Source organism: Notamacropus eugenii, chromosome 5 (assembly GCF_028372415.1).
Source record: "Notamacropus eugenii isolate mMacEug1 chromosome 5, mMacEug1.pri_v2, whole genome shotgun sequence".
Lineage (NCBI taxonomy): Eukaryota > Metazoa > Chordata > Mammalia > Diprotodontia > Macropodidae > Notamacropus > Notamacropus eugenii.
Genome location: NC_092876.1, coordinates 442,750,938 through 442,763,496, shown reverse-complemented (window position 1 = coordinate 442,763,496; position 12,559 = coordinate 442,750,938). Strand labels below are relative to the sequence as shown.

Below are 12,559 nucleotides of genomic sequence, written 5' to 3'. Positions count from 1 at the left end.
CAATAATTAGGTTACTGGGTTGACCTAACACTCAGCTACTGCTTTTGTTTGATCCTGTATCTTAGTTATCTAGCCTGTTCCACTGTCTTACGTTTCTGGTGATTTTTGTTTTTGTGTTTTATCTTATCTTAATCCACACAAAACAGTTCTCATGATTACTGGTTAAGATTAGTATTGCTCTGACTCCTTTGCTTTTGTTTTTATTTTTTATTACTTTCCTGGAAAGTAATGCCTTTTATTCCTCTAAATAGATTTTGGTTTGGTTTAAAGTACTCTCCTTAGAAATTTAATTGACACAGGATTAAATACACAAATTCATTTAGGCAAGATTACAATTTTTATTATATTGATATGGACAAATTATAAGCAATGAATCTTGCTAATTATATGTCTTTTTCTTAAAGTTATTTTTAATCACATTTGTAGCTAATCACATAGCTGCAAATGTTGTACATAACTTGGTAGGCCAATGACATTTTATTCATTTTAAAGTTGTTTTGAATATAATTTCTGTGATTATAATTTATTCCTGGCATTTTTGAACAGAAATTCAGTTTTTATGAATTTATCTCCTATTCTGTAAGCTTCTTGTAAATATTATCTCATATGATTTCATTTATGATTCTCTGGGATTTTTAAAGTAAATTCAGCCACGTGAAATGATATAATTTTGTCTTCTCACTAGAAATATTCATATTTTTTATTTTGGAATGTTGAATTACTAATATATTTGACTTTTTATAATTATGTCAGATAATAATGGGGAGAAAGGGCATTCTTGCTTTGTCTCTATTTCTATAAGGAATTATAGTGTTTTTCCATTGTAGATCCAATCATGCCTATGTTTTAAAGGTTTGTTGCTTTTTTCAACATGAATGTATACTGTGTTTCATCAAAAACCTTTTTTACAGTGTGACAAATAATAGGTTTATTAATTCTCTACATTTTAGTGATATGTGTGCATGTATATGTGAGTGTGTGCGCACATTTTTTTTTTCTCTTTAGGAGATGCCTTCACCAATATCTTATTGTTATAAGTATCTTTAATATAACTACTTAATATTCCATTTATTTTTCCTTTCATTGACTCATTTATCACAATATCATGACAGTTTGCATTTAAATCTATGTCTTTTCTTCACATTTTCTTTATTAGTTACTATTTTATTATTGTGATGAACTCCACCCTCAGGTCTGGAGAGAACTGGTAGATGTGGTTGCTGAACAAATGCCGGAAATGTTTTCAAGTTCAAAGCATCTATTCATTATTTTGATTTCTACATGTGTTTATGATTGTTCTATGTCCTATAACATGGTTCAGTTTTTTACAAGTATGATAGGATGATGAGAAAAATGTGCATTATTTCATATTCCCATTCAGAACACACCACAAGGCAGATGAATCTAACTGAACAGAGAAAAGATAAAGCTGTTTCACTCATATTTTGCTTGTATTTTCTGCAAAGGAGAAAGATCTTCACGTTCCAAATAACAGAACAAGAAAACAACCTATTTCCATGTGCACCATAAGTAGGGAGATAGTAAGAGGACACTCAGCTGCCCTTGATGATTTGAAGCTCTCTTTGCCCAAATGAACTACATCCTCAGGTCTGGAAAAAACTAGCAAATGTGGCTGCTTAGCAAAAGCTTGTAATATTTGCCTGATTATAGGAAATGAGAGAGATAGAAGAGTGAAAAAGTTTTAATTTTCAACAAAGGAAAGATAATTGGCTATAAGCCTGTGGGCTTATCATCTATTCCTGGTAAAATTCTAGAGATGAATGAAGAAATGATAAATGAAGAAATTGTTGGTAAATATCTAGATAATTACAAAGTGATTACCAAGATGTAATGTGGCTTTATCAAGAACAAAAGAGGTCAGATTGACCTTATTTCCTTTTTTGACAGAACTAAAAACTAGTAGAGTAGGAGAATGTTGTGAATATAGCTTACCAATTTTTAGCAAATCTTCAGTAAATTATTTCCTATTCTTGTGGTAAAGATGAAAAGGTGAGAATACAAGATGAGAATGCGATTATATTCTTTAGTCATACTGAAATCTATTCAAAGTCTCTCCAGAAATCATATCTCCCCCTGGTTTGGGAATTACTGATTCCACTTGCCTCTGAGAATTTGCCAAACGCAGCAGACTTTGAGTGACCAATACATTCATTCATTGACTTGGACAAATTTCAATAAATCCAATTCTGCCTATCAATTTCATCAAGAACTATTTTATGCTAAAATGACCAAAACACAAATTTAAGTCAATAATTTTTTTATCATAAAGTATCAGAAAATGAATATTTTCTTTCACCTTTATGTATGGTTCTCCATACCTCAATTTTATTCCATCTCCTCACTGGCTCCTTAACTATCTCGAAATTTGTTATAACCCTACTTTCCTCAAAAAACTTTTCTTAGTCTCCTTTAATGTTAGTGTCTTCCCTCTGAGTTTATTTCCAGTTTATCCTCTATATACCTGGTTTGCACATAGTTTTTTGTATATTATTTCTCCTATTAGATAGTGAGCGCCTTGGAAGTAGGACTATTTTTACTTTCTTTGTATCTCTCGCATTTTGTAAAGAGCCCAGCATACAGTAGGTGTCAATAATTCCTTATTGAATTGAATGGACTAACACTCTTATTGCCCATCTCCATGCTTTTGTACTATCTGTTCTGCCATCATCTTGATGGAAAGTTGGAGGATTAGCCACATACTCGTGGTCTTAAAACAATCAAGTCAGTTCTGAAAACTTTATCTAAGAGAGGTGGTTGAAAAAATGAAGTTGAGAAAAGTATCAGTGATAGAAGAATAATCCATCTCTTGAGAGAAAAATCTCTGTTTGCCTTTTCTCTTGTGACTCTTTCAGAATTCAGGAAGGGGTAGAAGGATTAGAGAAGATTTTCTTCTCAGCAATATTATCTTGCATTAATGTAGTTACCCCAGTGCAGAGCAGGCCCAGAGTAAAGGCATGGAATTGAATTGAGCTGTTAAGATCAACAGACCCTACAGGCCTGGTACTCTATCAATTTTGCCACTTAACTGTTCATCCTAGGTGTTAAACATAAATATTTTTTCTACTTATTCTAACTATATTACATTAAAATCAACACTCTAGGATAGAATGGATATATTCCTTTTTTCCTCTTATTTAACCTGGAACAGAAAGAAATTGTTGGTAAGGAAGGTATAGTGAGGGGAAGCACTTCCACATCTAAAAATTGAAAGTTTAGTAAATAAACAAATGGTAAAGAAACAAATAAATCCTCCAAGATTTCAAACATAAAAATGTGTACAACCAAGGGGAGACAAGAAATTTGGTGAGTTCATAATTTATTAGGTTAGCCATTATTACGTCTCCTTTTTAAGTGATTTTTTAATTTTTAGGCATATGTTAATGGATTTTAAAAAGGAATTTCTCAAACATAATAGCTAGAATTTACATAGCGCTCTAAAGTTTATAAAATATTTTATAATTATTATATCATTTTATCCTTATCACAATCCTAGAAAGTAAGTGTTATTATTCCCACTGTATAGAGGGGAACAATGAAGCACAGAAGGATCAGGTGACTTGCCCAAGACTACAAAGCTAGTCATTTAGAATGGATGGATTTGATCTCAGGTCTTCCTGTCCCCAGGTCTAATGCTTTATTCACTGAGCCACCTGTATGTTGACATTTTGCCCTGATTCATATATAATGAAAATAAATCATCACTTGCATGAAACAAGTAAAGAATAATACTCAAATTTAGAAAGCAAAGGAAAAGCTACGTCCAACATCTATGTTGAAACTAGCTTGTAATAAGAGCTATATACCTTCTTCCTTAGAAGGTCCACTTTCTTTCTAAAACAAATACACAAATGTATAATTAAGGAAAAAAAACTTCAGAAAGGCAATTGATTTGGGAGAAAGAACACTGAACTTAATCTTGGACATCTGTTGGATTCTAGGGATTCTGGTAGGATAGACTTGAGGAAGACTGATAAAATAGACTTACCTCCAGAATTCTCTTTCTCCTGTGTATGTATGTAATTCCTGAAGCAGATACCTACATCCCTTTACTTGGAACAGGGCTTGTCCCTTGTCCTTGATATATTCATTGTATAATATATTGTCTTGATTAGCAGAATGACATATATTCTAATCTTGCTAGAAAACCAGTGTTCATGTATTGTTATTAGGAAATGGCTACAAATACAAACTCTAAGAAAAATCAAAGTTCATACTAACTTTGACAAATATTAAGATTGTCCCTGGCAGGCAATTCAAGACATTAATTTCTGTAATTAGTGAGATTTAACTTAACTTAAATGAATTTGCACATGCAAGTAATCCTCAAAGACAGAAAGGAAAGGAACCTGTCAGATTACTTAAATTCTACAGCAGAACAACCCTAGTATCACCACTTGGTGGAGGCAGACACCCAAAGAACTGATTTTATTTAACAGAAAATCCAAATACAGATTTAAAATAGAAGACAACTAGCAAAGACAGTGTCACTTTTCTGATCTCTCCCACCTTAATGAGTTAAGCTAATTACTTTATTTAAGGCATCATCAATACCCCTTAATCTCCTCCAACTAAAGACATACATTTAACTCATATTTATACATAATGTGTTATGATTCTTTTTTTAAAAAATTATATTCACATCTGTAATGATTGGAAAATACTGTTTTGATATTCCCTTGGTAACCCCTACTTTCATATGCTATATCCACTCAAGAGCTTATTTCACAGACTTTATCTTGTTACCATAGACTGCATTTTCTCCCAAAGGAACATCAACTATAAAACTTTAGATTGAACTTTAGAAAAGCCAAAACTTGAAGAAAATCTGCACAGCTGATAACTCTTTTCCAGCAAACAATTTACTTGCAGTCATCTTAAAATAAAATCTCCAAGAAGAATGTTTCAATAGCTTTTTTAGACTGTCTGCATTTTCCAATATGATATATTACTATTAAGTGACTTCAATGTCAGATGCAATTTTGTAAATGCAGGTCCAGTAAGAACTAAAAAAAACATCAAATCAAGCTTTCTTGGCATTCTAAAGTCTGCTAGCTCAAGGAAATTTTATATTCCAAAATTTATATGGATCGTACCATTTTTCATTATATTATTATATAAAATGACACATCTTAGCTCTTCAGTGATTCTTAAACTTTTTGTGTGTCATGGCCTTCTTTTGTAGCTAAGCCACAAAAAAAGATACAAAGAATTATAAATGAAGTCAATTATATTGTAATACAATTAACAGAATGTTGGAAGAAAGAAATTCATGGCCTCCTGAGAGCCTAAACTTGTCAAAGTTGAGAGGGAAAAACACTTTAATGCAATTTCAATTGTTTTTTTTTTTAAACTGACATAATTTGTTTCTATTCAGGTATATTTATGTAGATAGAGGGTTAGATCAAGTAGGTAAGGTTAAAGGGTTGAGACAATTATTTGGGACTTTTGTGGAATTATCTCATGGAGGATGTGAACATGAAAGAAACCTTGTACAAAGGATCTGGGGCCACAAGTCTTGGGCTTGCATATATTCACAGAGAGATTCAGACTTCATTCACGACCAATTATTATGTCTCAGCACTGCGAACTGACATGATTGACTCTGACTTTTGTGGATTACAGTCACTCCTTTGTACTGATCTATAAAAAAGGAATATTCTAAGGCTAAGGCTAGGAAGAGAGAGAAGGGCAGCTGAGCTAAAGAAAGACCTTGGGCCTGAGAAAGTCTGTACTTCTTCATAATTTCCTTGGAAGAGCCCCTAATGACATCCTTAGAGAGGCAACAGCAAAAGAACCTTAAAATTGCACATGATCTCCTAGAAGCAGCTCTTAGAGGCAGGGCATAATCTTTTAATCATGTGGCCATTGGAGAGGCAGAGACAAGATGGTGGCATAGAAGGACAGAATTGCTCTAGCTCTCCCCGTTACAGTCCACAAAATAGCTGTCAAAAAAATTACTCTAAACAAATTTTAGAGTAGGAGAAGCCACAAAACAACAGAAGGAAAGAGATTTCCAACCCAAGACAGTCTGGGAGGCTGACAGGAAAAGTCTATCACATTGGCTCAGAGCAGAGCACAGCCCAGCCTTGGTGGCATGGCAAGGACAGGACCAGAGCAGGCCTCATGGGGTGGAATCACAGGGAGCGGTTGCAGTTCCCAGATTTCTCAACCCACAAACACAAAAGACAGCTTCAAAGATCAGTGAGAAAGCTCTTTCACCTGGGTGAGAAGGGAATGAGATCTGGCCACAGGCCCAGGGCAGTGGTGGTAACTGAGGCAGCAGAATCCATTTTAGGAGCTCTCAGCCTAAAGACCCTCTGGGAATCAAGCAGCTGATCTGGTCTCAGTCCTGAGTGGCGAACCTGGGGTGAGGAGGAACACTGGCCTGGTAGAGCTGGTGGGGGCTTTGGAGAGGTTCCTGGGCAGAAAAGCTTGTGGTTGCTCCCAGACCAGAGCACAGGCCAGGAGAGGAGTAAGTTCCTCTCTCTTAATTGTGCCATCCTGAAGGAACTGAGAACTTACAGGTCCCTAGAGTACACCCTCCACTTGAGAAAGGATTCAAAAAGTCAAGTGACAGGCTGGGAAAATGCCCAAAAAAGGGAAAAAAAAATAAGACTATAGAAGGTTACTTTCTTGGTGAACAGGCATTTTCTTCCATCCTTTTGGATGAGGAGGAACATAAAAGTCAAGGCTTCTGCATTCAAAACCTCTAAAAATATATATACAATGGTTTCAAGCCATGGAAGAGCTCAAAAAGGATTTTAAAGTAAAAGAGGTGGAGGAAAAATTAGGAAGAGAAATGAGAGCAATGCAAAAAAATCATGATAATTGAGTCAACAGCTTGCTAAAGGAGACCTAAAAAAACGCTGAAGAAAATAACACCTTTAAAAATAGACTAACCCAAAAGACAAAAGGGATCCAAAAAGCCAATGAGGAGAAGAATGCTTTAAAAAGTGGAAAAAGCCAAATGGAAAAGAAGGCTCAAAAGCTTACTGAAGAAAATAGTTCTTTAAAAATTAAAATGGAGTAGATGCAAGCTAATGACTTTATGAGAAACCAAGAAATTACAAAACATGTGGCCCTTGGAGATGATGGAAATACATTACCCAGCTTCATGGGTAGAGGGGATTTAGGGATTTCCTAGACAAAATAGTTTTCAAACTTTTTGGTGTCAGGACTCCTACAGACTGGTAAAAAGTGCTGCAAACCCCAAAGAGCTTTTGTTCATATGGTATATATCTATCAAAATTTGCCACATTAGAAACTAAAACTGATAAGTTTTAAAATATTTATTAATTCATTTAAAAAAGCAATAATACATCTGTGATGAGCTAACATTAAAGTAATTTTATTACAAAAACTATTTTCTAAAAAAAAGCTGCTGAGAGCAATAGCATTAATTTATTTATTTTTGCAATTTGCTTTAATGTCTGGCTTAGTAGAAGATAGCGAGATTCTCATATCTGCTTCTGCATTCAATCTGTTATGACAAGTTATTCTGATTTAAATATAGTGCTCTTCTCAAGGCAGTCTAGAAAGCAATGCTATCTGTTCTGTATTCTCTAACAAGTTGCTTAGTTTCCTCAATTTTATATATATATATATATATACACACACACACACATAGATATATGCATGTATCTAGAAAAATACATATAAATACAATATTCTAGAATAGTAGATCTTTAAGTGGAATATATATGTATATATTTATATGCACATGTATATATATATATACATATATATATATATAAAATTTTTGTCACCATAAAGATGCTAATTATGTCATAACAATGATGCCACATATCTATCTTAGATGACTGAGGATATTTGCACCATAAAAATTTCAGATTCTACAAATATATTCATATTAGTTCACCTGACCTTCTAATATTAGGTATGTATGTGCTTATTCTAGGCAAAATGAAAACTTTAATTTTACTTCCAATACCCTCTCATACCATGGAGTCCACAACCAACCAACTAATCAATCAATTAACAAGCATTTATTAAGCACCTACTATGTATCAGGTAGGCAGCCAGGTGGTGCAATAGATAGAACACTGAACTTGGAAATGGAAGACTAATCTTTATGAATTCAAATCTGGCCTCAGACACTTACTTAGCTGTGTGACCCTGGGCAAGTCATTTAACCCTGTTAGCCTCAGTTCCTCATCTGTAAAAATGAACTGAAGAAGGAAATGGTAAACCATTCCAGTATCTTTGCCAACAGACCCACAAATGGAATCACAGAGTCAGATGCAACAATAAGTGAACAATAACATGTACCAGGCTCTACTTTAGGCTCTGAGTTGGCAAGCTAATTCAGGTAATACCCTGGCACTTCAGCATCGTTTCCTTTGAATATTTAATAATTATAATTGAACATCTTCATCTAAAATCATACTTTAAAAGATTAACTTTTTCAAGTGCTACTTTCATTATCATATTTAAAATGAGAATCCCAAATATCTAGATGAAATAAAGAATAAGCTTTAACTGGGCTTCTGCAGCTCTATTTTTTTTTTTTTGGTCTTCTTTTTGATGCTTGCTTTAGGAGTTATGAAAATAGTTTGTCTGGTTTGAGAACCAGGCTAGATGTCACTGGAATAGTTGAGATGTGGGGACCTAAGACTGAATACTGCAATTTTAATTTAGATCTCTGCTTTCCTTCTTTATGATACATTTGTGGACGATCAAATCATTATAATTTAAACTGATATTTACATACCTTCGATGACTAAGGATAACAACACTACAAAAAAATAAGTATTTGCAAATATATTCACACTAGTTCACCTGACCTCCTAACACTTCAGTGTGCAAATGCTCGCCCTAGGCAGAACTAAAAGTTTAATTTTACCTTCAACATCCTCTCCTACCAAGGAGTCTCACTGTCAATCATCCAACCAATCAATCATTTAACAAGAACTTACTAAGGACTTACCATGTGCCAGTCACTGTGTCAGGTTTTGAGGTTACAAAGAAAAAGATAAAACTACACTCAAAGAATTAACATTTCATCAGGGAGACAAGTTGTACACACGTAGGAACACAGCATCTGATTCTGGTCCTGTTCTGATGAGACAGCAGCGTGGTAAAGGCAATGAATGTCTCATGGTTACTTTTATAACAAAACTGTCTTAGAGGCATGGGGCAGCTGGGTGGTGCAGCGAATGTAGTGCCTGGAGTGAGTCAGGAAAATTAATTTTCCTGAGTTCAAATTGGCTCTGAGACACTTACTAGCTGCGTGAACCTGCGCAGGTCATTTAACCTGATTTGACTCAATTTCTTTACGTGTAAAATGACCAGGAGAAGGAAATGGCAAAGCACTCTAGTATCATTGTTAAGTACACCCCACAGGGAATTATGATCACAGAGTCAGAAAAGACCGAAATGACTGAACAGCCACAAACAAGATCCTCGCTTTGCTGTTAAGATACTAGTCTCGCTTCTAGCCTCAGAACTAACTGATGCCATTGGGATACAATGGTAAAGCCAAACTAGGTTTCACTGTAATGGTGTTTTACCCTCAAGTTTCTTTCAGAAATCTAATTTATGTAGATTTTCCTTTTAAACCTGCAGAAAATAAGCTAAAACTTTTTTTGTTTTACAAACTATCAAAAGTAAAATAAATATATTAAAAATGAACCCCAGCACATCAGGATTCATCTTCATCCACTTTAGGAAGTCTAGAGCAGACTTTATGATACATTTGTAGAAAATCAAATCATTGTAACTTAAGTTGATATTTGTATACCTTAGATGACTAAGGTGCTTTCTCCACAAATGAAAACAATCTTCCCACACCCAGTAAAACACCTTCCCACACCCAGCATACCTGAGCTTCCTGGGGAACGTGGGCTGCATCTACTCTGTCTGTAATGTAGGCTGTTAACTGTCTATCAATGAATGCCAGAGACTCTTGAATCAGACGGAGGGTTTTGTCAATCTCCTGGGCAGACTGGATACTCTGTTCCAGAAACTTCTGTCTCCTTACAGCCTAGAAGAAAAAGAAAAAGGAAGATAAGCTGTTGAAAATGTAAGACTCAGGTCTGTCTCCTTTCCCACCTGACTGCAACATCAACGAATTTTCCTGACTGTCACAGCCACCTTTTTGTAAGATAAGTTTCTGAGCCGGCTTCCCCTCATTCAGGTCTGCTTCAACAAGTTGGTGAATAATTAGAAGCAATTTCACAGTAGAAGTCTCAGATATTAGAACCTTCCAAAACCTTCCAAAACAAAAATACACATCAGGAAATTCAGTAGGGGCTAGAAGACAGCCAAAACATCCTGCTCAAGTGAAGTCTGTTATTCTGAAGCCTAAGGTTCCCTGTGATCTTATTATGTAGTTCAAGAGATTTGGTTTACTTAGAATAGGGTCACCGTCATCACAATCCCATCCAGGATGGATAATCCATTTCAACCACTGACAAGCAGCGGCACACACTCTGCGGAGAATCAGATGCTTTGCAACAGGGAATCTGAAATAGCTGTCTGGATCAACATCTGAGTTCTTTTCTTTGACAAGAGTCGATCACTGAGTGGGCAGTGTTTATCCCTGCTTTCAATTAAGACTTGGGATGGCGCCTGTTCTTTTAGCAATTCCATCCGCAATGCTGTTCAGGTAGCATAAACAATGTGCTCTTAATCAAGGTGTAATTAATCTTGAGCATTCTTATAGGTGTGACAGAATTTTTTTTTTTCAGATACAAATAGCATGCTGAATAGGGCACATGGAATCCTTGTAAGGAGGTATTTACCTGGAAAGAAGGGCAATAAAAATTTTAAAAAGGATGGACACAGGGGCTATTCTGCAATATCTAATATATTTCTAACACTCAGTGATACAGCTATAATTATTTTCTGCAGCAAAATATCTACCCAGTTTGTTCAAAAACACTCTTTTGGGTCATGATCCAAGGAAAACATAGATGTAGACTTATAAATTCTTTATATTAACTTTTTAAATGAGAGAGTGGGGGAAGGGAGAGAGGGAGATAAAGAGAGAGAAGGAAGGAAGGAGAGAGGGGAAGAGAGGGGGAAGAAAGGGGGAAGAGAGGGGGGAGAGAGAAAGAGAGAGAGAGAGAGAGAGAGAGAGAGAGAGAGAGAGAGAGAGAGAGAGAGAGAGAGAGAGAGAGAGAGAGAGAGAGAGAGAGAGAGAGAGAGAGAGGGGTAGGGGCAGAAAGAAAGGAGAGGTGGTGACCAAAGAGGGAGTAATGCTCTGAACCAGACCCCTGTAAGGAGATAAGTATGCACTGAGTATTTAATTGATGCCTTTTCCTTAAGGTAAGAAAAAGAAAAGATTGTTTACTAGTCAACTGACTTCTGCCTCCATAGTAACACACAGGTGTTGCTGAATTCTGTTTCCTATTCTTTTCAATTGTTCCCCATTCTATTTTATGTGTTCATTCCATTCACGTCATGGTTAAGATTGTTAACTTTCTATTTCTTTCCATCACATCCTATAAAAATCTTTCTTCTTTTCCCTTAAAGAGAAGGAATGGAGGGAAGTAAAACCTTGGAGTTATTTAAATTTGCTTTTCACTTAGTATTATTGATTTTGGTCATCTTTTCCTGTGGTTAGTTACAAGTTGAAAATATTTTTAAACTGTTGATATCCTTTGATCACTTATCTATTGGGCAATAGGTTTTGGTGTTATCATAACTGTGTCAATTCTCTATATATTTCAGATATAGGAACTTAATGTATGCTATTTGATGTCAAAATTTCCCTCAAGCTACCATTTTTCTTTGAATTCTTTCTTAATTGATTTTATTTGGTTTTACCTCCCTCCATTCCAATTGACAAAGATGGGGGAAAAAAGATGAAAACATTCAACAGGGGAGTAACTGGAGGAAACAGAGTGATCAAGTGGTCTAACCGTTCTCAACTTGAAACTGGAGTTCTTCAAGAAAACTTATTAAACTGCCTGAACCCTTTGAGCCATGAATTGCACACCTGGTTACATACTCCAAGGATGTCAAGAAACAATATAACAACTTACACAATGAAAACAACAATGTAAAGGAACCAACCACCAAAAGGAAGTAGTATTCTGAGTAATAAGAAATCTCATGAAGGTCGTGGGCAAGACAGCATGTCTTTCTATTAGATATATTTGCTTTTTTTCTTTATTACAACAGAAGGTTCAATCAAGGTGAGAAGGGGAGAATGAGATATTCAGACGAAAGTCATCAAAAATGTAATTTAAAAAATGATAAGCCCATTTCAGGGAGAAATTTGCATTTATTAAACTTACCACATAATTTCCCCAAGGCTTTCCAGTTCTCTCTATTACTATGCATCTGATCTATATATAGATGTATGAGAGCACATACACACACACACACACACACACACACACACACACACACCTGTATCAGTCTATAGAGTCTAACTAACTTCATAGATACAAGAATATTTTTGCTGAATTAGGCCAATCTGTGTATCATTCAGGAGGTACTGGTATTTCCTAAAGTTTGACCAATTCATCCAATGCTAAATTCACAAAGGAACACAGAGAAGAACTTGCCA

General features: G+C 35.3%; 1 protein-coding gene across 11 annotated transcripts in view; it reads right to left on the bottom strand.

The window, feature by feature from the left end:
* DMD (dystrophin) overlaps positions 1–12,559 on the bottom strand; it is a 2,329,373-nt gene that overhangs the window by 1,365,912 nt on the left and 950,902 nt on the right. For 9 of the 11 annotated variants that reach the window (XR_011968542.1, XM_072616876.1, XM_072616880.1 and 6 more), the window contains one exon: positions 9,863–10,024. Coding sequence is in view for 10 of the 11 variants with exons in the window: in XM_072616876.1 (XP_072472977.1) it covers positions 9,863–10,024 (162 nt within the window). In the remaining variant the exon portion in view is untranslated. Of the gene's footprint in view, positions 1–9,862; positions 10,025–10,134; positions 10,223–12,559 lie in introns of those variants that run through there. The other 2 variants (XM_072616885.1, XM_072616884.1) reach the window with 2 other exon arrangements.